Source organism: Canis lupus, chromosome 38 (genome assembly GCF_003254725.2).
Source record: "Canis lupus dingo isolate Sandy chromosome 38, ASM325472v2, whole genome shotgun sequence".
Lineage (NCBI taxonomy): Eukaryota > Metazoa > Chordata > Mammalia > Carnivora > Canidae > Canis > Canis lupus.
Genome location: NC_064280.1, coordinates 24,481,096 through 24,502,510, shown reverse-complemented (window position 1 = coordinate 24,502,510; position 21,415 = coordinate 24,481,096). Strand labels below are relative to the sequence as shown.

The window sequence follows — 21,415 nt, the reverse complement described above, 5'->3', positions numbered from 1 at the left end:
AAAACAGTGACAACAAGAGAGGTGGTAGTTAGCGAGAGGGCTGTGCACAGAAGAACAGATTCCCTTGGCGCGGGAAGCAGGACCTTTCTGGCATTGCCATGGGCTGCGGGGCGGGGCTGGGCCCAGGCTGTGATGAACGCGCCCAAACCAAACGCGAGGGTTTTCTGCTTTACAACCGCAAGTTGTTGCCGCTGAAAAGGGTAGTGAGTCATGATGAATGCGTTTCCATTAGCTGCAAAGAAAATGTTTAATTCTTTTTAAACCGAGATAAAAAGACCGGTTTGAAATGCAGAGTAAATTAGTGGCTCCCGAGTGAGTGGTTGTGAGATTCCTGCCCCAGGAATGGGCTCGATGCCGCTGCTGATGGTGGCTGCCGAGGCTGCTAGTTCCTGGTTCGGGCCCAGCTGGTTTCTGCCCGGTGCTGTAAGAATGCAGGCTTGCTTACCGATCTTACCCTTAACCCCGGTTGTAGGATTTGGATAGAGCTGTTACTTTCCCTGATACTTTCCCTGAAACGACTTGGGTTTTCTCAGGCTGTCAGGGTTGAGTGCAAACCAAGCTTTCAGAGTTCTCTGCCCATGGAACACGGAACTCAGCTGTTGAGATTCGGCCCCTGTCGCTGTCACCCTCCCCCAGCTGCTAATAAGGCTGTGAGGGGGCATGTATGGGATTGCTGTGGTCGCAGAACAGTCGGTGGTTCTTGATTCTTTTTGACTTTATTATGGTTTTTTATGGTTCCCTCTCAAGATCACTGCAGCAGTATATTGTAGAAAAATTTCATTAGCCCCTTAATACTGTGACCTAATTATTAGTAATCAGATCTCTGGGCTCAAGTGAGCAGATTAGTAGTCTTTGTTATGCCTTAATAATTTTTAATGATTTAATTCGTGGCTGTTTAGTATTGGATCTGGTTATTGTGTTTGCTGAATGCTGTCTGATGGGTATTAGGATTGCCTACTATCCGGGAATAACTAAAATATAAATTCTTTAATTACTGCATAAGGTGCTTCTCAACACTTCCGGTTGTGTGGTATTGTAAAATAATATTGGAAACAGGATAATAATTCCGTGACTAGCTCACAGTTATTAGATATTTACTATGTGCCAATTCTTGTGGTAAGGGCTTTTATATCTGTTATATCTAATTTAATCCTTACTGTAGTCCTATTAAGGGCTACTAGACCAGCCTCCCAGATACAGAGACCAAAGTCTGTGGAAGCTAAGGGGCTTGCCTGTGTGCCACAGTCGTCGGGGCTGGGACTTGACCCTGGGCCTGAGCTGAGGGCCGCAGCCCTGAACCCCTCTGCCAGACGGCAAGCTCTGGGGCCTTCTGTTTTCTCCATCATACAGCTCTGCTTCAGCTTTCTACTCCTAGGAGGCCACCAAGTCATTTCCTATCATTCTGTGTATGCATACAGGATTTTCCATTTCCAGTCAAATAAAACTTTCATCTGTAGTCTTAGTGGTTGCCAGTTGGTTTCTTGCAGAACAGTTTCAGCTCTTAGCGTTTTTATTAAAGGTAAGAGGACTGTGTCACCTTGCTGACTATTTGGTGATTGCTTTACAGTTGAGGGTAGCCAAACCTTTGCACTGGTAGAAGCAAAAGGTAAAGCTTTTATATAATTTATTTTGGGTTATAGTGTAATTTGGGAGGGCAGATTGTCATTGTAATTTATCTTAGTCGTAGAAATTAATTTCTGCTTGCTAAAATGTACAGATGGGAAAGTTCTGGAAGCATCCTGTGTAGAAGAGAAAAAAATCCACTCAGAATTGAAAACTGGCCATAGACAGTTTAAAGTGGGGATGAGGGGAGGGCATTGGTAATCCATGGGTGGGTCGTTGAACTGAGGGTTTTTCACATTATTTTGTCTTTAGAGTCAACCCTTATAACACTATTATTGGGAAATAGTTGACTTACTAAGCTTTCACTGAACACTCTGATTTCTGGAGCATAGTTTCTAGATTCACAAAATAGACCTTATACAACAAGATGTTACTTCGCTGTATTGAGGGATTAGATGCTCATTCTGAATTTTGACAAATTTTAATTAACTGAAATGGGTTAGCATCTTTGAGGTGAACAATTTTTTTAAAGATTTTATTTATTTGAGAGAGTGTGAGCTGGAGGGAGAGGGGCAGAGGGAGAAGCAGACTCCCCACTCAGCAGGGACCCTGAGACCATGACCTGAGCAGAATTCAAGTCAGGTACTCAACCACCTGAGCCACTTGGGCACCCAAGATCAGCCTCTTTCTGATACAAACTATTTTTATTAGTGTTGTAGTTCTGGGACTTGATCTTTTAACCCCAGAAATAACAGTGTTCAGGTTTACCCATATGCATTTATCTCGTTTTTGTTTTTTCTGTCTGACCATCCTTCCATGCCGTGTGCTCCGGCCCTGCCCCCCAGCGTTGCCTATCACCCCGTCTCCCCACTTAGGTTCTAGCCAGCAGGACTGTGCAAATGCCCGAAGAATGTGCTGCTTCCAGAAGTAGCTGCCCTTTAGATTCATGCTTTCCTTTCTGCCTTCGCACATTTCTCTTGCTTTATAGCTAGCTCTGCCATACATTTAAAAAATAACTTTAAAATATATAATACAGGGATCCCTGGGTGGCGCAGCGGTTTGGCGCCTGCCTTTGGCCCAGGGCGCGATCCTGGAGATCCGGGATCAAATCCCACGTCAGGCTCCCGGTGCATGGAGCCTGCTTCTCCCTCTGCCTGTGTCTCTGCCTCTCTCTCTCTCACTGTGTGCCTATCATGAATAAATAAAAAAATTAAAAAAAAATAAAATAAAAAAAAATAAAATATATAATACAGCTTTGTCAGGGGGTCTCTGGCCATCGGGTTTACACTGCCGTAGAAGTCCACGTTATCACTCTGCTTGATTGAAGTGTTTTGCGTTGAACCTGGGGGTGGGGGGAGGACTCCCATACCCGTTCTTACTAACTGGCGAAACTCTTTCATTGAGAGTCCTAAAAAATAACTTGCTGGAGCCTGCCAGTGCCCTGGAAGTAACTTGTTTGAAAGGGAATGATGGGGTTCAGAACATGCTACCCCAAATACGGCACCTTGACATGTCAAATATTGTAAACCAATATGAGAACTGGTATGTGCAGGAAGGACACGTCAAATATTGTAAACCAATATGAGAACTGGTATGTGCAGGAAGGACTTTCTGACCTTCCCTTGAAGCAGGTCCTGCACCCAAGAGGTGCCCTCCCTAATCCCCAGAGGGAGATAAGAGCATCCTTATCTCTGAGGATGGACGGATGCCAGGAGGAATTGGAATGAATAATCCTTGCTGAGTTTCCCCATTTTACTACCCTTGGCTCATGCCCTTCTTTATCTCATCACATATTTCCATGACTCTATGGCTCATCATATCTAGTTTAAAAACACTTAGGTTTAACCTTTTCTTTGGTCTTAATTTCCTTATGAAGGCTCCTCTGTCACATAAAATTTATGTTAAATAAATCTGTCTGCTTTTCTGTTGTTATCTGTTTTCTGTTACAGAGACCCAGCCAAAAATTTAGAAGGAGAGAGACGCTATATTCCTCCCCTATGGTGTCTGGTGGTGACCATGAGGGCATGGCTGGGACACCCCGCTCACCCCAGAGTCTGCGGATGGGATCTTGGGAAAACTGACAGAAGTCCATGAAAGGTAAGCCTTCTTGCCACAGTCAGCTCTCCCAGAGATCTGTCCGTAGGGCCCAGTCTACACTAAAGAGAGGAAGGTGATATTTATCGTTGTCCCTTCTTTTCCAGATTCATATTAGCAGGAGGAAAAACCTTTGTAAACATCACATCCTGCGAATTTGGTTTTGGGTAACCATTGCTTATCGATCATTTCCCTCCCTGTCTCACTGAGCTCCCGAGAGCTCGGCCTGGCTTTCTCCCTGCTGGGGCCCTGCGGGTGATTGGACTTGTGTGTGCAGTCGGTCAGCTGCAGGTTGGGGTCTCCAGGAATGTGGCATCATCTTTATGGCTACTGTCCTACCCACTGTTGCCACCTCTCAGGGGTTTGTCTAAGTCCTTCTTTTGGCTGTCTTTACGAGTGGCTCGGGATCTTGACAGGCTTGTATCTTCTGCAGCCTCTTTGGGGAAGCCTGGTTGTGTCCATGTTTGAGCCATAGAAGGCTCATTGGTTTTAGGTCATAAAAGGCCCATCAGTTTAGTGTCACTAGAAATAGGTATACCTTTGGTTAAAAAAGGAGGAGGGAGTTCAGTACTGCCAGGAGTATTTACTGTTTGTCCTATCTGAAACCTGATTAAGATATTTTAAAGGATTTTTTTTTTTTTTAAGAGAGAGAGCACAAGCAGGGAGAGGGAGAGAGAGAATTATAAGCAGGCTCCATGCTCAGTGCAGAGCTTGATCTCATGACCTGAGATCATGAACTGAGCCAAAATCAAGAATTGGACACTTAACCAACTGCACCACCCAGTTGTCCCTGGGAAAAGTTTTAAAATATTTTCAAGGCAGCAACTTACTCCCATTGTCCACTTTCTATAGTGAAGTTGTGGTCATCAGGATTGGAAAATTAAAATCATTTGTATTACCAAAGATGGAGAGGCGATGACATGACTGGTGTATCTTATAGTCTAGATGACTCCAATTTAGTTTGAGAAGATTATTATCCTTGTCAAGGGTACAAATATAACCCAAGTAAAATTAAAGAATAAGTGACCCTTTCAAAATTTGAAATTTTCTTTTGTTCATTGAAACTGCTTCCGACAAGTGATATGTGCCTTTTGAGTCACTGCCCACAATTTAACAGAACATGGTTTCTGTGCTCTCAGAAATCTGTGAAAGAGCATAATATTAATTTAGTCTAAAAACAAATATTGAAACCCACAAGACTGAGATTTGGAATGCTCATGTTATGTATATCCACGGAACTTACTGCCAATGAAACACAAATAGTTATGCGTTAAGCCTAGATAACAGATTAATACCCGTCATTAACTGAATCCCTCTTGTGCACCTGGCACTGTACTAGGTGCTTTACACATAGGCTTTTCCATCTCAACAACTCTGCAAGAATTTTTTACAGCTCATTAAAAAAAAGTGAACATTCACAAGAAGCGAGAACCTTCCCCAATACCGCATGAGTCATGTGTGATCCAGCCAGAAAGAGAGTCAGTTTATTTTCTGAAAAACTAACTGGAAGGATATATGTAGCTTACTAAACAGAATCAGATGGGCATTATCTTAAAATATCAAGTCTTAAGTACCATCTCTGGGTATACGAATGCTGGTTTGCAGGGTAGCATTGGGAGAGCATGCAGCGTGCGCGGTGTGTCAGGTGTGCAGGTAAGCTTGGTGAACACCTGGGCTCTGACCGAATGTCTCCGCAGGGAGGCCTGTGCTCCCCGCCCGGGATAGATTATCTTTCTTGGACCCAGACCAGACTCCTGAATTGTTCATTCAGCTGCCAAGCCTGGATTCCTCTCTGTCCAGCTTTTACCCAGACACCCCTCCTTCCCATATTGATGTCCTCTGGATCCCCAGCTGTTACTTCATTCCTTTTCCTTGGAGGCAGACGGAGAACTGAAAGAGAACCATGTTGTTAACCTCCCGCCTCTTGACTAGTGGGGATTAGCCACAGAGAGTTAGCTTACCCATCCAGCTATAGAATAGGGTGCTCTGCTTTCTTTACACTCTTTTATTTCTAAAATGGAGAATTAACCAAACTTTTGAGGAAAAGGGTCAAATAGAAAGAATATGGTGAAAAGTTCTTAAACTTAGAAATAAACAAACTGAGATAAGCACGTACCGCAGACATGGTTCTGCCCTTGGGGCTTCCGGCTTCCAGATGTGTGCCGTCGCTGGCCTTACGGGTGCTCGTGGCTCCCGCTGCCACCTGCCACCTGCATAGCTCGTTAGGATTTTGTAACCTGCTTCCTCAGCATCTTCTTCAGGCCTCACTGCAGCCTCCAGCAACAGGGATAATGGTCTCTCCCTTTACTAAAGAGAAAGCCAATGAAGAGGGCCTACTTCTTGCTCAGGGCTGCCTGGAGTCAAGCCAGGTCTTCTGGCTCCAGTTCTATTACCAGAAGAGTCTCTGAGGACACATGAGTCTGCTTTCTGTCAAGAGCTCGCTTCATAGCAGCTGAGACAAATGCGTCGTAACTCGTCATCCTGCCGTGCTGTCCTCATGGTCGTACGAGGAGGGCAGCACCTGCAGAGCCATGGACGCCGAAGAACCTGAGCGGGCCGAGCCTTTCCTGCTGACCCTTGGGCCAGGCCCCAGCTCCCGCGCTGCCGAGTCCTGCCCACTGTCCGGCGGTGCCAGAGACGAAGGTGGTTCCACTAGTCCTGGAGGCTGGCAGTGAGGTACCCGAACGTTCAGTACGTTCAGTACGGTCGACCGAGGTTAGAGCCCGTGGAGTGCCCTTGAACAGAAAAGTAGGCAGCCTGGAAGGACGGACTTACTCTTCAGGAAGATAGGGCCCTGTGAGGCTGCAGGTGGGCCCGCTCCCTGCTGGCCTCCCGCCTCCATCTGTACCAGCGTGTGGAAGCTCTGATTCCGCTGTGCTTTCCAGCTCCGCATTCGAATGAAGAAAACACCAGCAGTGACAAAACAAACCTTCATCCACCTTGTCTTCCTGAAAATGGCGCCCTCTCTACTGGTAAGGGCGGGATTGCGGAACCGGCCCACCCTGCCTCCCGCTCCCTCCCCCGGCCGCGGCAGGGGGACAAGATTGCTCTGGTTAATTCTGGCTTTGCATTTAACTTATTTAAATGTAAACCTGAAAATTTTAACCCAGCTTAACGTATATTCATTTTCATGGTAGATTTAACTTAAAATTCATTCAAGTGTCCAAAAGAAATAACAATTAGCTAAAAACAACCTTTTGTTTAAAAAATTCTCAACTGAGAAACTGGTAAGTGAAACACTAAAATTTTTGTTAGTGACGATCAAATAGGTTTTTTTATGTTTAATGATCTGTAATCAAAACTGAACGTTCTTATTAAGACCTTAAACATTAGAAAATTTGATAACAACTTGGTGATTTGACAGATGTATCATCACAGATCAATCGGAGAGGTTGCGCAGGGTCACTAAAGCATCAGGCAGCCAATCAGGACTTAGAGCTGTGCTTCAACCTGCTCTGTTCTTCTGCGTAGTTGGTGCCTGGCGCACGGTTCATATTCACTTGATCAACAAAAGGATCAATGATCAATCATCTGAATGTTTCCCAAGATGTAGTGTCCCCTCAGGATGGTACTCACTGTCCTGCAGGTCCTAGCCTCAGTCTCCTATGGGGTCCAATGCACTACGACGACACTGGTCCCTGAAACACATCCTGCGATTACCCCCTTCATTTAGCCTCCCTGTATGTCCTGTACATCTACACTTCTCCAAAGCCCACCCTCAGTTTCCCTGCAGCTCAGGTCATTATGTCCATAAATTTTTCTCCAGTCCCATTGTCCTGTGATAATCTCCTCTGAATCACTACAACACTTACGCGCAGCAAGTACAGGATGTGAGGTTGTTGAAGATTGGGGAAAAGAATTTATTATGGCTATTTATAAATTCTAGCCAGCATCACACATAGGTCTGTATACATCATGGATATTTAGCATATATTAAATTTAGGAATGCCTTTTTTGTCCAAAAGTAAACTTATTGTCCCCAAAATACTATCCACATATTTTACACATCATTGCCTGATTACTGAGTAATAGAATGGAGTAGTAGCTCTTATCAGGTAATAATGCTGCCATTCAGTGTTAACATAACCCAGTTTTTAAGAAAATTGTCTGAGAAGCATTTCACATTAGCACAATTAAAGGCCAGAATATTAAAGGTTCTATACAACTAGTATGTACACACATCCTGCGTAAGAAAAAAGGACCCACAAACCGTTTTTAGAGGAAACATGTTGAGAACCTTATACAGATACGTGAATCCAAAAGATCCATCTGTTCCGTGTGCCACCATAACAGCCTTTGCAGGTTCTTCACAAACATAGAAACCATTCTTTAGAGATTAGGCTCCTTCCCCATTAAAAGAAAATAAAAGGACAAGGAGCAGAGGTTATCTCAAGATGCTGACTTGTCATCTGTAAAAGACAGCTGCAAAATACCATACACAGTGTTCGATTTCTTAAAATGTCACAGCCGGTTCCTTAGCACAGAGCTGACTCTGCTGGTGGCAGGGGCCATTGGAGGGTAGACAGCTAAACAGTACTGTACAAATGTGTGCATTGAAACTCTCTTTAAAGAATGTGAAGGGGAAGGGGACGGAGGGAGGGGAAAAGTTTCCAATATACATACACAGATGGCACAGTCTTTTCATGGCAATGACCTGAGCCCCCAAAATAAAAGGGAAAATCTACTTGCAAAGGGTCCTTTGAAAGAGTTGATGGATTTCATCGTCCGGTTACATGGTTTGTAGGACTCGAAGATATTCAAGTCTGTGGTAAACACCAAACTGCATGACCCCCTGGAGGAAAAAGCACAGAGAAAGCTGTTGTAGTTCACACTGGCAGTGCAAAGATGGGACTTAAGTCGTTAACCTCACCACTTAAAGGCAAGCGACCGTTTTCCTTCAAATGCTCATCTTTTCTCTTAGCACAAACTGAAAACCGCTGCCAACTACGTTAAATTAACACCGCCTGCTACAGAAATAATTTGATAAAGCATTAACCTTAACCCATTAAAAAATATGAGTTAAGCATCTTTCCTATTAAAATTGTATTTTAACAATGTAGGTAATCACATTGTAAGATTATATGAAAAAACGAGTCTAGTAAACACTGCTCTAAAATTATTTTCTGCTTTTAGATGCCCTCTTAATATTTAATGGTAAATAAGGAGAAGAGATGAAAAATAGAACAGATGTCGTTTTTGATAATGCATTTTTTTCTCTTAAAAACATGAATTAAAACAGATTTGAGGAAAATTTATCTAATTTCTTTTAATAATAATAAAAAAGCTGTTCTTGAGCCTAAAATCTGAAGACAGCTGATGAAGTACAGTTATCTCTTTGAAGATTACTGAGGCCTTTGAAGAAGGTAAATGCTCAGAACTTGGCAAAATTCTGATACAAATAAGTTTTGACATGTTCATGGTAACTTTAGGCTTAATATTATAAGTATTCTTAAGAGTATTGCTCCTGCATAAGCTTTACACATGGCAATTGATGCTCAGCATAAGTGATTCTTGGCTTCTGTTTATCTCAGAATAAGATGCAAGATAAAACAATACTTAATGCCTCACTGAGAGATCTGTTTCAGACTTTTCTCTTTCTTCCTCTAGAGGACAGTCAATATAAGCCTGCATAAAGGGGAGTATTCAAAAGTTTTCTTTGGAAGTCATCTGGTGAAGACTTCTCATGGGGAGAAAAAAGTCGGCTTCACTTCTACCTTCCTAAGTTCTCTATAACAAAAGAAACTAATGAAAGAGGGACGCCTGGGTGCTCAGTGGTCGAGCGTCTGCCTTTAGCCTAAGGCGTGATCCTGGAGTCCCTGGATCAAGCTCTGCATCGGGCTTCCTGCATGAGCCTGCTTCTCCCTCTGCATGTGTCTGTGCCTCTCTCTCTCTCTCTCTCTCTCTCTCTCTCTGTATCTCTCATGAATAAAAAAATAAATAAATCTTTAAGAAAATAAATTAATGAAAGAATGCATACAAATTTATTTAATACAAATTTTATGTGATACAGGAGGTTTCAGAAGGAAATGAAGACCAAAGAAATGGTTAAAACTTGATTTTTTATCCTAGGTTTGATCAAAATTAGAAAATGAAAAATATGATGGGACAAAAACAAGTATGAGCTGAGAGTAGTAAACAGAAGAAAACAGGGTCTTCTCAGAGTCCCTCTGTCTTTGGAAAGAAGTATGCTCCTTCTCTCTGGATCCAGGAAGGGCACCTCTCGTTTGAGCATCTTATGCTCTATCAGGGGAAGTCCAGATAGTCATTTCTGCACATGCCATTTCTTACATTCCTTCAGTTTGTAATATTCAGCATACCAAGGTGCCATATTCTGGGGTAGCATGTCCTGAACCCTGTCTTTCCCCCATGAGAAACTTTCCCAAGAAGTCTCCTAGTCCAGACCTCGAGTTGGTAGACTGTCCCATAACCCATGGAACCAGTCTCAGTCCTGGGAAGAGGTCAGTCCTGTCAAACAGTCGTGTCTCGTTTCAGGAAGTGGTAGTATTAGCAGGTGGAGTAGATGCCTACCTGTGTTAGGTCTTTCCATGGTATGAGCAATCAGGCACTTAAGAAAGGATATTTTTCTAGAGACAAAACAACAACAAAAAAGAGATTAGGGCAGCCCCTGTGGCGCAGCGGTTTAGTGCCTCCTGCAGCCCAGGGCGTGATCCTGGAGACCCTAGATCGAGTTCCACGTCAGGCTCTCTGTATGATGTCTGCTTCTCCCTCTGTGTCTCTGCCTCTCTCTCTCTCTCTCTCTGTCTCTATGAATAAATAAATAAATCTTTTTTTAAAAAAGAGATTAATGGTTAGAACAAACTCTAAACTCAGTTTTTGAGTCCAGAAGGCAGGCAGTCAAGATTTCTAGATAATTGGGCTCAAAGCATCTTTTAGATGGTGGAGTGAGGGCAGGCAGTGATGATCTGACAGATTTTCCTGATTTGCAGTTTGAATGTCTGTGGCGTCATCACGTGTTCCAGTGAACTTTCTGAGTGGCCTACACAGCTGCAGGCAGGAAGGTTGCTCGCATGATCTGCTGGAGTGATTTCTCAGAAGTTTAAATCAAGCCCACTATCCTCAGCTTGCAGGGTTTCAAGAAGAGGACAGTTTGGGTTCTGTGATTCTGAAGCAAAATTTAGGGAGAATTTAGAAGTGTTTAGAAATTTAGTGGGAGAAAAATTAGAAATGTTAGTTTAGAGAATTATAGCCAGATTTTGGAGAAAGCCAGAAGAATTCAGGATCCAGTCCTATTTATAGGTAGATAACAAAACCTGCAACTTAATGAACAAGAGTAGAAATTAAGACCCCCAAGGTGGACTACAGTTAGCTGTAGTCTCTCTACAGTCACTCACATTTCTATCAAAGATAAAGTATTCTGTTTGCCAAGTAAGCCTAGTCTCATTAATTTTGGCCTGATTATTTACACAAGTGCAGCAAGAAAAGTGATTGATGATATAGAATCAATTTTTTAAGTTTGCTTTGCTAGAACTTTCAATGAGGAGTCTCAAAAGCTTCTCATGACTAGGAAGCCAGGCCAAGAACTTGCCACTGGATTTTGCCTTATTGCCTATAGATTTGGCTGAAATCCTGTCTTCCTGAGATTCCCACAATATTTCATGGTTCCTAAGCACCCTAGGAAGTGACATTCCGTACTCACCTGTAAGATTGGGAAACCTATAAGCCAGTTACTAGGCCAATTTTTTCTCCCAAGAGAGTTTTATTAGCACTAGCTCCCTGAAGACATCTTTGTTCCTTAAATCTGCCTGGTCGTATCTAATTGTATACATCATTCTCAGATATGACAGTTGAGTCAAAGCCTTGGTAATATAACCAACGCTTTCGATTAGTTCCTGTTACAAGGAAAACCGATTTTTATTGGACTTAGGCAAATAACTATATTGTGATGAAAACAAAAATATTAAGAGGTTCTGAACACTGGAAGGACCAGGGAAGGAAGAAAACAAATTGTTTCATCTCTGTCCACAAAACCATACTTTACCAAATTGTTGTAAATTACAGACCATTTAAGAGGAAACCCAAATAATAAAAAATGAGCAATGTTTCAAGCAAAAAGTTAAGTTACAACCTTCCTCATCAGTTCCTTCAGTCTCATGTAATTAATTCTTTTTCTAGTTGATCTTTGATTAGCAGTCTTATGACCCCATCAGCTTCATTAGTTTGGAAAATTAGTCCACTGGCATGGTCTCAAAGGGATGGCATCATTGGGCATTCTTGCCTGTACCTGATTGTAAACATGTTCAGAGAAGGATCAGGAGTAAAAACAAGTCTTTTGTCTGTGAATGACAAAAGACTGTAAAATGGCCATGGTTAAAAATCTGATAAGAGGTTATTCTAATGTAACTGACAAGGAACTTTATTTCAGTGAGATATGATACTTTAACTTAATAACCAGAATTATGACTGATAACATGATGCTAAACACATCATGAACATCAAGAATACTGACAAATTTCTGTGAACTTCATGCAGTTCTGAAATACTTATATTAAATAGCATATATCCATACAAATATAACCAAAAGAAAGTTTATCATCACTTCTTGGACAACATTTCCCATGCAGTTTAATATATCAAATAAACCTAATTAGTTTTTTTTTTTAAAGAGTTTATTTATTCATGAGAGACACACACACACAGAGGCAGAGACACAGGCAGAGGGAGAAGCAGGCTCCATGCAAGGAGCCCAACGTGGGACTCGATTCTGGGTCTCCAGGATCATGCCCTGGGCTGAAGGCAGGTGCTAAACCGCTGAGCCACCCAGGGATCCCCAAAACTAATTAGTTTTAACATCTTTTTCAAAGTGAGAGACAAATCCTTTGAGATTTTTCCAGGGACCCTCTTTAAAATATCAAAGTTAGTTTAGGTAGAAAAGACTATCTAGAATTTGATTTTGGAAATCTTGTCAAAAATGTCAAAAGATTTGAATGCTTGATTAAATAGTACCATAGATCATTATAATACTTCATTACTTAATCAGAGTGACAAAAAAGTGCTTAAAGGCAAATACAGAAGGTAACATAGTTGTGAACAAACCCCTAGCTCTCTTAATAGGAGAAGATTTGGTTTTCCTAAATAATCAAAGACCTGATGAAGACAGCATGAAGCCCAGAAAATCATTCTGATGACATGCAGAACTTTGGTTCCCCAGGAAAATTACTTAAAAGATTTTTTTAAAAATTACTTTTTCAGTTTCTTAATGTAAGCAGACAGTAATCCAAGGAAATTTGTCATTCTAGTTTTATATCAGTATACCTCTGATATTAAGGTTCATCCTTTTTGGGGCCCCTGGGTGGCTCAGGGGTTGAGCATCTGCCTTTGGCTCAGGTTGTGATCCTGGGGTCATGGGATCTGGTCCCACATCAGGCTCCCCACAGGGATCCTGCGTCTCCCTCTGCCTTTGTCTCTGCCTCTGTGTCTCTCATGAATAAATAAAATCTTAAAAGAAAAAAAATTTATCAGACAGAGAATGCATGGGTGCAGAGGGCAAGGGAGATGGAGAATCTCAAGCTGACTCTCTGCTGAGCGTGGGGCTCGGTGTGGGGCTCAGTCTCACCACCCTGAGATCATGACCAGAGCCAAAATCAACAGTCCTATGCTTACCTGGCTGAGCCACCCAGGCACCCTCATCTTTTGTTTTTTAACTTACAAATAAATCTATTTAATCTTAACAGCTTAAACACAATAAAATTCCTTTTCCTCAAACCTTCTATAAACAAAAAATTACTCAGTTGGGGCTCCAAGGTGGCTCAGTTGGTTAAGCGTCCAACTTAACTGCCACATACTGTCTGTAGCACGACTATGAGCTGTCCGCCACATACTAACAATCTGTAGTTTGTTAGCAAATATATGAATGTACAACTTCACAATTTCTAGAGGCATATGCTTCCTCTAAGTATAGCTTTTCAGTGTGGCAAAGCACATGTTTGCTAACAGACGTAAGTATCTTCTGTCTCTACCAAATTTAAGAAGCAAAAAGTACATAAACTTATAATGAACAATTAATGTTTCAGTGCTTTAAGGTATTTGGAAATGGTCAAGATAGTCAATGACTCTCCATCATTTAACTTATTATGGCTAAGTTTCTAAAAAAATTTTTGGAAACTGTTTTTAAGTAGACATTATAAAACAATGGTTTTTAAAAAGCTCATTTATAAGCTTTTATCCCACTTACATTAAATCATTTATTCTTAGTAGTTATTTATGAATTGCTCATGAAAATTTTGTGAGATATTAAACAAGACTAGCCATCATTTTAAATTATTTTTCTTCTGGACAAATCAAGCAAGTATGAAAAATATGTGATTCTCCCACTCTTTTTTTCCTTCTCCCTCCTCCTCCTCCTTCATATTCTTCCTTCTTCCTTTTTTTTTTTTTTACACTGTTGTCCTTGACATACACCAAGTAATGTATTTTTATTGTACATTTTGTTCTAGATTGGGTTTATATTTCATAATCTTAAAACATTTATTAAAGATAACATAAGCTTGTGTGACTAGTAAACCTAAGTAGAAAAAAAAAGCCTGTATGGTGCATTATATTTAATACTGAAGCCCTAAAAATATACCTGTTTTTATCTTATCAACAATTGTAAAGCTAGCTTTATTTACCAAAGCTTATCCCAGATCATGTGAACTTAAAAAAATAAAAGTTTGGGTTAGTTTCTATATTTCTGTGAATTTTAGAAATAATTTATATAAGTGCTCATTTATCTCTAAGTCAATTTTAAAAGCCCCCCTTTAAGAGATTTTATAAATTAACCTGGTAATAACTTCCAGAGATAGAATAATATCACATATCCATAATCTACATGTATATACAGACAACACAAAGATTTCACAGCTTTTATTCCAAAATTTTGCTGATGTTTTAGTAAAACATAGTAAAACTCACTAGTTTTTATCCATTTTGTATCTTTATCTGAATTGTGTTTCTGACAAATAGGATAAATTGAGGGTTACCTACTCAGCATGAGGACTAATGACTTTTACTAATATTTTTGGAAAAGGCTCTTAAGAGTTTCATTTGCCTTGACGTGTAGTCTCATGGAGGCTGTGAAGTAGGTTTTAGGCCGGTGACTAGGAGATTAGTGCTGTCTCAGTGTCTCCAGTGCTCATCTGGGGAGAGAAAATGTTACATCAATTTCTGATTAGCCTTTTTCCTTTCAGTCTGACACTGCTTTTGAAGACCGTGAGGTCACTGAGAGCAGGAGGCCTGAAGTTCAAGTATCCCTTGAACTCAATCCCTTGAGATTGAGGCCCGTGTTGAGCTTCTTTCTGGTCGTGGAGCCTGCTTAAGATTCTCTCTCTCTCCTCCTCCCCTCCAAAAAAACAACATAAATAAAAATAATAACTGTTTCCCAATTTTATTTTATTTTTTTAAAAAATTTTTATTCATGTCAGAGAGAGAGAAAGAGAGAGAGAGAGAGAGAGGCAGAGACACAGGCAGAGGGAGAAGCAGGCTCCATGCCGGGAGCCCGATGCAGGACTTGATCCCAGGACCCCGGGATGACGTTCTGAGCCGAAGGCAGACACTCAACCACTGAGCCACCCAGGTGTCCCCATATTTAAAAACCATATTTCATTTTCTGCAAAGGTACCAAAGTGGTAATGTATGACCAGACTTTAGGATTGATCTCCTTGGGACTAGAGCTTTGTTATCACCTGGAAGAAAAAATTACTTAAACCATTTAACATGTGGGAATGACTATAATTATGACAGGACAAACCTTGCTCTCACTAGAAGATAGGATAGGGTAGTGAATAAAAACCCCACTAGAATGGAAATTGTAGGATCTGTACTTGCCCCATTTTTTCCCCACTAACTGGCTGTAGGAACTTAAGCTCTGAGTTAGTATTATCTGTAAAATGAGGGACTTAGAAGTAAATATTGAGGGTCCCTTCCAGATCTATCTACATAAACTGTGTACAGATGTTTATTATGGAAATCGGTTCTGCAGATGGAGATCGAGAAGTCCCACATTTGGCCGCCTATGAACAGGTGAACCAGAACAGTTGATGGTGTAATGCAGTCTAAGTCTGAGGGCCTGAGAACCAGGGAGGATAGTGAAGGTGTAAGTCCTGACTTGAGTCCAGGAGTGCCAGTGCCTGAGGGCAGGAGAAGATGGATGTCTTGGGTTAGACGGGGCGAATTCACTCTTCCTCTACGGCTTTTGTTCTTTCCAGGTTCTCAAAGGATCCGATGATGCCCACACACATTGGGGAACACAATCTTTTTTACTCAGTTCACCAATTCAAATGCTAATCTCTTCCAGAAATACCTTCATAGACACACCCAGAAATAAGGCTTTACCAGCTGTCTGGCGTCCCTTGCTCCAGTGAACTTGACACATAAAATTAACCATCTCAAGTCAACTTGGCACGTGTATGCATCTTCTTAAAGATATTTGCAGAATTTTGCGCTTCATGTACATGTTTACTTAGTACATGTCCTCGTACACACATTTGTAACAAATAGGACCAATACAGACTTTATTCCTGTAACTGGTCACATGGTCGTAGCTGGTATTTATAACTCCCTTCACCTGCTGCCCATTCTGTATTCCCTGTGTCTTCCGCTGGCACCTCACCTGGTCGTGGTTCTTTACCTGATGAAGTGACACAAGCCTTCATTCCTGAAGGATCTGCGGCCTTAGTAGACCCGCCGGGATGGCATTGTAGTTTACATTGACCTTAATTCTGGCAACACTAAGAGATAATAGCCTAGGGGATCTCCTGATCCCCAGACATACTGGTACACCCATTATGGACTTGCTGTCCAGTTCGTACGTAGTGGGGATCCTGGATCTTCTTATCCACTTGATTGTTAGAATCCTCCTCTGCTGGAGTTACTCTTTGCTGAGTACTCACATGGGACACACATATGTTTTGCCCATTCAGAGAGGTCTGTTCCATATTCATCTTTCCCAGCTTTCTTGGTTACCAATTTTCTGATTATCGCTCTCCCATTTCCGTGACCATCCAGCCAAACCATCGGCGGCAGCCCATGAATTGTTATGTTCAACCACGTCTGGCACAGGACACACCTCGGTGCACTGCACACAATTCCCTTCCCCGCTTTCCTTGAGGAATGCCCTGGCGAGGAGGCGTCGTGCTGGATCTGAGCACTCTCTGGCGGTGCCTGCTTAGCAGCAAGACACACCTGTAAATCAGGCCTGAGTCTTCGTCAGTGAATCATGGGGAACCCCCATGAAGCTGTAGGTGCAGGCTGGGAGAGAGAAGGCAGGGTAGCCGCAGTGGGGGCCGTGGGCGTTTGGGCCACTTCGTGTGTCTTTCTTTTTTTTTTTTTTTTTTTTTTTTAATTTTTATTTATTTATGATAGTCACACACACACATAGAGAGAGAGAGAGGCAGAGACATAGGCAGAGGGAGAAGCAGGCTCCATGCACTGGGAGCCCGACGTGGGATTCGATCCCGGGTCTCCAGGATCGTGCCCTGGGCCAAAGGCAGGCGCCAAACCACAGCGCCACCCAGGGATCCCTCGTGTGTCTTTCTTATGTTTTCAAGGCCTGCTTGGGCCTGATCCCTGTGCCACTTATATTTGACGGTGGAGCATGGCTGCGCACGCCCAGCGTATGGCTTGGTGGGTCATTACACTCCCTTCCTGATGGGCAGCACTCCCTCCCTTCCAAATTACTCAGGGTAATTTGAGGCCAAGCGTTTAATTGGTACTAAGGCCTAGGAGCAGGCTAGGAGTGTGTCTTAAAAGGAGAGTGTGAGGATGGTGGCAGGTCCTTGCTCCCAAATCCTGAAGGCCTGTGGCGACTCACCGATGGGGGACTGCCAAGTGCTCCAAACACATTCTTGCCTGCCGCTGCCTCCGCAGACGCCATGGGATCCTCTGGATCACGGGACCCAAAGGGCAGGGCCCCAGTCAGACTAACAGCTTTTCAGGTCACTTGGTAAATGGGCTGGAGTCGCACGCCCACATGAGGAGTGGGTTCCCTCCAAAATCCAAATCGAGGCAGGAAGGCTGGAGTAGTTCTTACTCTTCCTTCAGTGGAACCCGGTCAGCATAGTGCCGTCAATGTATGGACCAGTGGAAGTTGCGGGAAGGAAAGCCGATTCGGGTGTCCAGGAAGTCAGCTATGCTTACAGCTGAAGAGGTGATATACTCCCGAGGCCGGACAGTGAGGGTACCTGGTTCTGGCGGGGCCTGTGGACCGGGCGGGGGAAGGTATTTGCTGGATCGGTCGCTGCCCCTCAGGCCCCAGCGGGATGCATTGGCTCCTGCGCCAGAACCACATCCAGCACAGCAGCGATGACCAGTTCCCACCTGGTCGAGCTTAGGGCGGCCCCTCGTTCTCCGGGGGCATCTGCCTTCAGCCCAGGGCCACATCCCAGGGTGGGGGGGTAGGCATTACCGCCCTGCATCTTTCAGCTACTTGGCCATAGCACTAAGCTCTGCAGTCCCTGTGGGATGTGGTAGGGGATGTGCTGTTGCTTCTGATTTGCTGTTCTCCTAGGTTTGGGCAGTCCTGCCGCTTCCACGTGGCTTTCCCGCCGCAGGAGCCCTCGTTACATGGGCCAGGGAACCAGTGTGTGTCCTGTTAGCAGCAGCTCTGCCGCCTCTAGGTGTGCGTGTTCCACTCACGCCTTCCGGCATGGGGGCCGTGACGCAGGGTGGCCTTGGGGACCCCCCGGACCTGTGTGACATAGGCCTGGGCCAAAACTCCATTGATGCCCTGAGCCCGCATAGGCCCCCGCTCTGACTGGAGGGCCACGTGAGGTTTGGGTTTCCTGGAGTTTGTCAGTTCAGGGCCAGTGTCCATGAGTCCTTAAAAGGTCTGATTGTTTCCTTTCCCAAATCCACAGTTAACATTGGCAAAAGCCCACGTAGGTGCCTTTGGGGGAAGGCTGGGGAATGATTGACCGTGTTCATTTTTGCCCTGTGCCAGGGTCCTTCCTCAGGGGGATTGAGCCTCCCCTTATTCAAGGGCTCTGGATCCGGGGGCGCCCGGGGGCTCAGCTCAGCATCCGACTCAGTGTGGGTCTTGGTCTCAAGGTCAGGAGTTCACAGCCTGCACTGGGCCCCGCACTGGGTACGGAGCCTACTTTTATTTTTTTTTTTATTTTTTATTTTTTTTTAAATTTTTTTATTTATTCATGATAGTCACAGAGAGAGAGAGAGAGAGAGAGGCAGAGACACAGGCAGAGGGAGAAGCAGGCTCCATGCACCGGGAGCCCGACGTGGGATTCGATCCCGGGTCTCCAGGATCGCGCCCTGGGCCAAAGGCAGGCGCCAAACCGCTGCGCCACCCAGGGATCCCTTGGAGCCTACTTTTAAAAAGTGAGGTTGGGGGGCCCTCTGGCTCAAGTGTAGGAGTTGACGGGGGGCCATGGCTCTGTGTTAGTGGTTTGAGTTAGACTTTTGTTCTCTTGACCTAGGTTGATTCTGCTTACGGGTCAGGTAAGACCACAGTAGACCTCATGCGGATTCCTCTTCTAGCAGCACCGTGGGTCACTAGCCCGTGCCGTGGCACTAAATGAGTCCTGCTGTTCCGCTTGCTGTTCCGGCTGCCGCCCGTTTGGCTGTGGCGCACCCACCTTGCCTTTGCTGCTCGGGGTCTCGCTTGGCACCTGCCACCCCGGGACCGGCCACTCCCGTTGGTTTTAGGTTTTCCAGTTGAGTTGGTTGTAGTTCTCAATGTAAGGTCTAGCCCACGTAGGAAGGCAGCTAATGGAGTCCTTCAAGGCTGCTGCCCTCCCCCCAACAAATTTATTTCTCAAAGTATTGGTGAAAATCCTGTCTTCTGGATTCAACCCTGCTGAGCAAGCAGGTCATAAGTGAAAAATCTGCTCTAACGTCTCAGCCTCCCTGCGCCTTTGGCTCCCTTCTTCTGCGTTAGACCAAGGGAGCTTGGGCGGTTCCAGTTTGCTCACAGCGCGCCCTCTGCTGACCTGACCCCCCCCCCCCCCCCCCCCCCCCCGACCAGCCAGCAGCCCGGAGCCTGCGCTGACTGCTGAGCGGCATCATTACTGCTCGGTATCTTTGTGAGCCCGTAGCAGTAAATCCAGCCTGATCCAACGTGATGTTTCTTCCACTATCATCCCACAGCCCTAAAAATCCATTTCTACACATGTTCTTTGGATTTCTGCTTGTATAGATTAGAAAACCCAAGTAATTCTTTCGAAATGCAGCACCGTTCCTCATGACCCACACACTGCCTCCCATGTTTAGGGATGTGATGGGACTCCACTGTAGTTGCCAGTCTAGAAACACAGATGGGTAGGCGAGGGGAGTCCTGAGGACAGTCGGCATTGTCTTCCATGACTGCTGCCTCTGGGGGGATCATTACTGTTTCCTTAGGCAGTGAGGGGCTGAGCCCCTCAGATAGAAGTGGACAGGCCGATCCTGCTGTGGGTGGGGAGGCCACTACTTCTGGACACCCAGGAGTGTCTGGTTAGAACCAATCCAGTTGTGCCATATTTAGCAAGACATTGTAAAATTTATATGTATCCCTCTTGTCACTTAGTGTGATTTACTAGAAATAATATGGGATCTAGAGATCAAATATGCAGTTGAATCCTGGCTTAATTATTACTGGCTATGGGGCCTTTGGCAGATAGCTCTGAATCTCAATTTTCCTCACTTAAAAAAGTAGGGGTGATGATGCCCACCCCATGACAAAGACGGCTAACTGTACTGCAGTGGCCATTTTTTTTCTTCTTTTGACAAAGAGACTTCCCAGTCCCACCCCAGTGTCAGCTAACCCATGACCACCCACCGGTCACTGCATTTCCTAGCAAGATCACCTGGACGCAGCCTTGTGACTACATTTGGGACACTGGGATTGGAAAGGAAGAGTTGCAGGCAACTTTTGGGCCCTCTTCTTAAAGAGAGTTATTTGCCCTGGATGTCCTCATTTCCTGCTTCTTTTTGACTGGGAAATGACAAGAATGGAAGCGGCAGCCTTGGATCCAGAGGCGGACACCAAATGATGAAGACCACAGAACGGACTAGCCGCTCTAGGTTCCTTGGAGCAGAGTGCTCACCGACCACAGGTCACTCACATTTGAACTGTTACCATGAGAGAAATAAACATCTGTCGTACTTAAGCCCTTGCATTTCTGTATTTCTTTGTTACAGCTGTTACAGCTTGCTGCCTTCTATCAAACAAAACACTACCTTAAAGACTTGTGGGTTGCCTCCTGAATGTCAGAAGTATTTGCAAGTCATCTTATATAAAGGTCTAATATCCAAAAATATAGGGACGCCTGGGTGGCTCAGTGGTTGAGCATCTGCCTTTGGCCCAGGGCGTGATCCTGGAGACCTGGGATCGAGTCCCACATTGGGCTCCCTGCAGGGAGCCTGTTTCTCCCTCTCTGTCTCTGCCTCTCTCTCTGTGTCTCTCTTGAATAAATAAATAAAATCTTTTAAAAAATCCAAATATATAAAGAACTCCTACAACTCAATGGCAAAAAAACATGTGATTAACAAATGGGCAGAGGATCTGAACAGACATTTTTCCAAAGAAGACATACAGATGGCCAACAGGTGCCTGAAAAGCTGCTCAACATCACCAGTCATCAGGGAAATGCGATCAGAGCCACAGTGAGATCCCACCTCACACCTGTTAGAATGGCCATCATAAAAAAGACAAGAGAGAACAAGTCGGTGAGGATATGGAGAGAAGGGAAACTTCAATGCCCTGTTGGTGGGAATGTAATTTTTTTTCATGCTAGAATTCTACACATACGTTTTGTTTTTCAATTAAAAA

The 21,415-nt window shown here is 44.0% G+C and overlaps 1 protein-coding gene across 1 annotated transcript in view; it reads left to right on the top strand.

The window, feature by feature from the left end:
• Positions 1 to 351: 351 nt before the first annotated feature.
• Positions 352 to 21,415, top strand: part of DISP1 (dispatched RND transporter family member 1) — a 140,615-nt gene continuing 119,551 nt past the window's right edge. Inside the window, exons 1-2 of the mRNA XM_049106906.1 lie at positions 352 to 418; positions 3,585 to 3,660. Coding sequence (XP_048962863.1) covers positions 352 to 418; positions 3,585 to 3,660 — 143 coding nt within the window. The remainder of the gene's footprint in view (positions 419 to 3,584; positions 3,661 to 21,415) is intronic.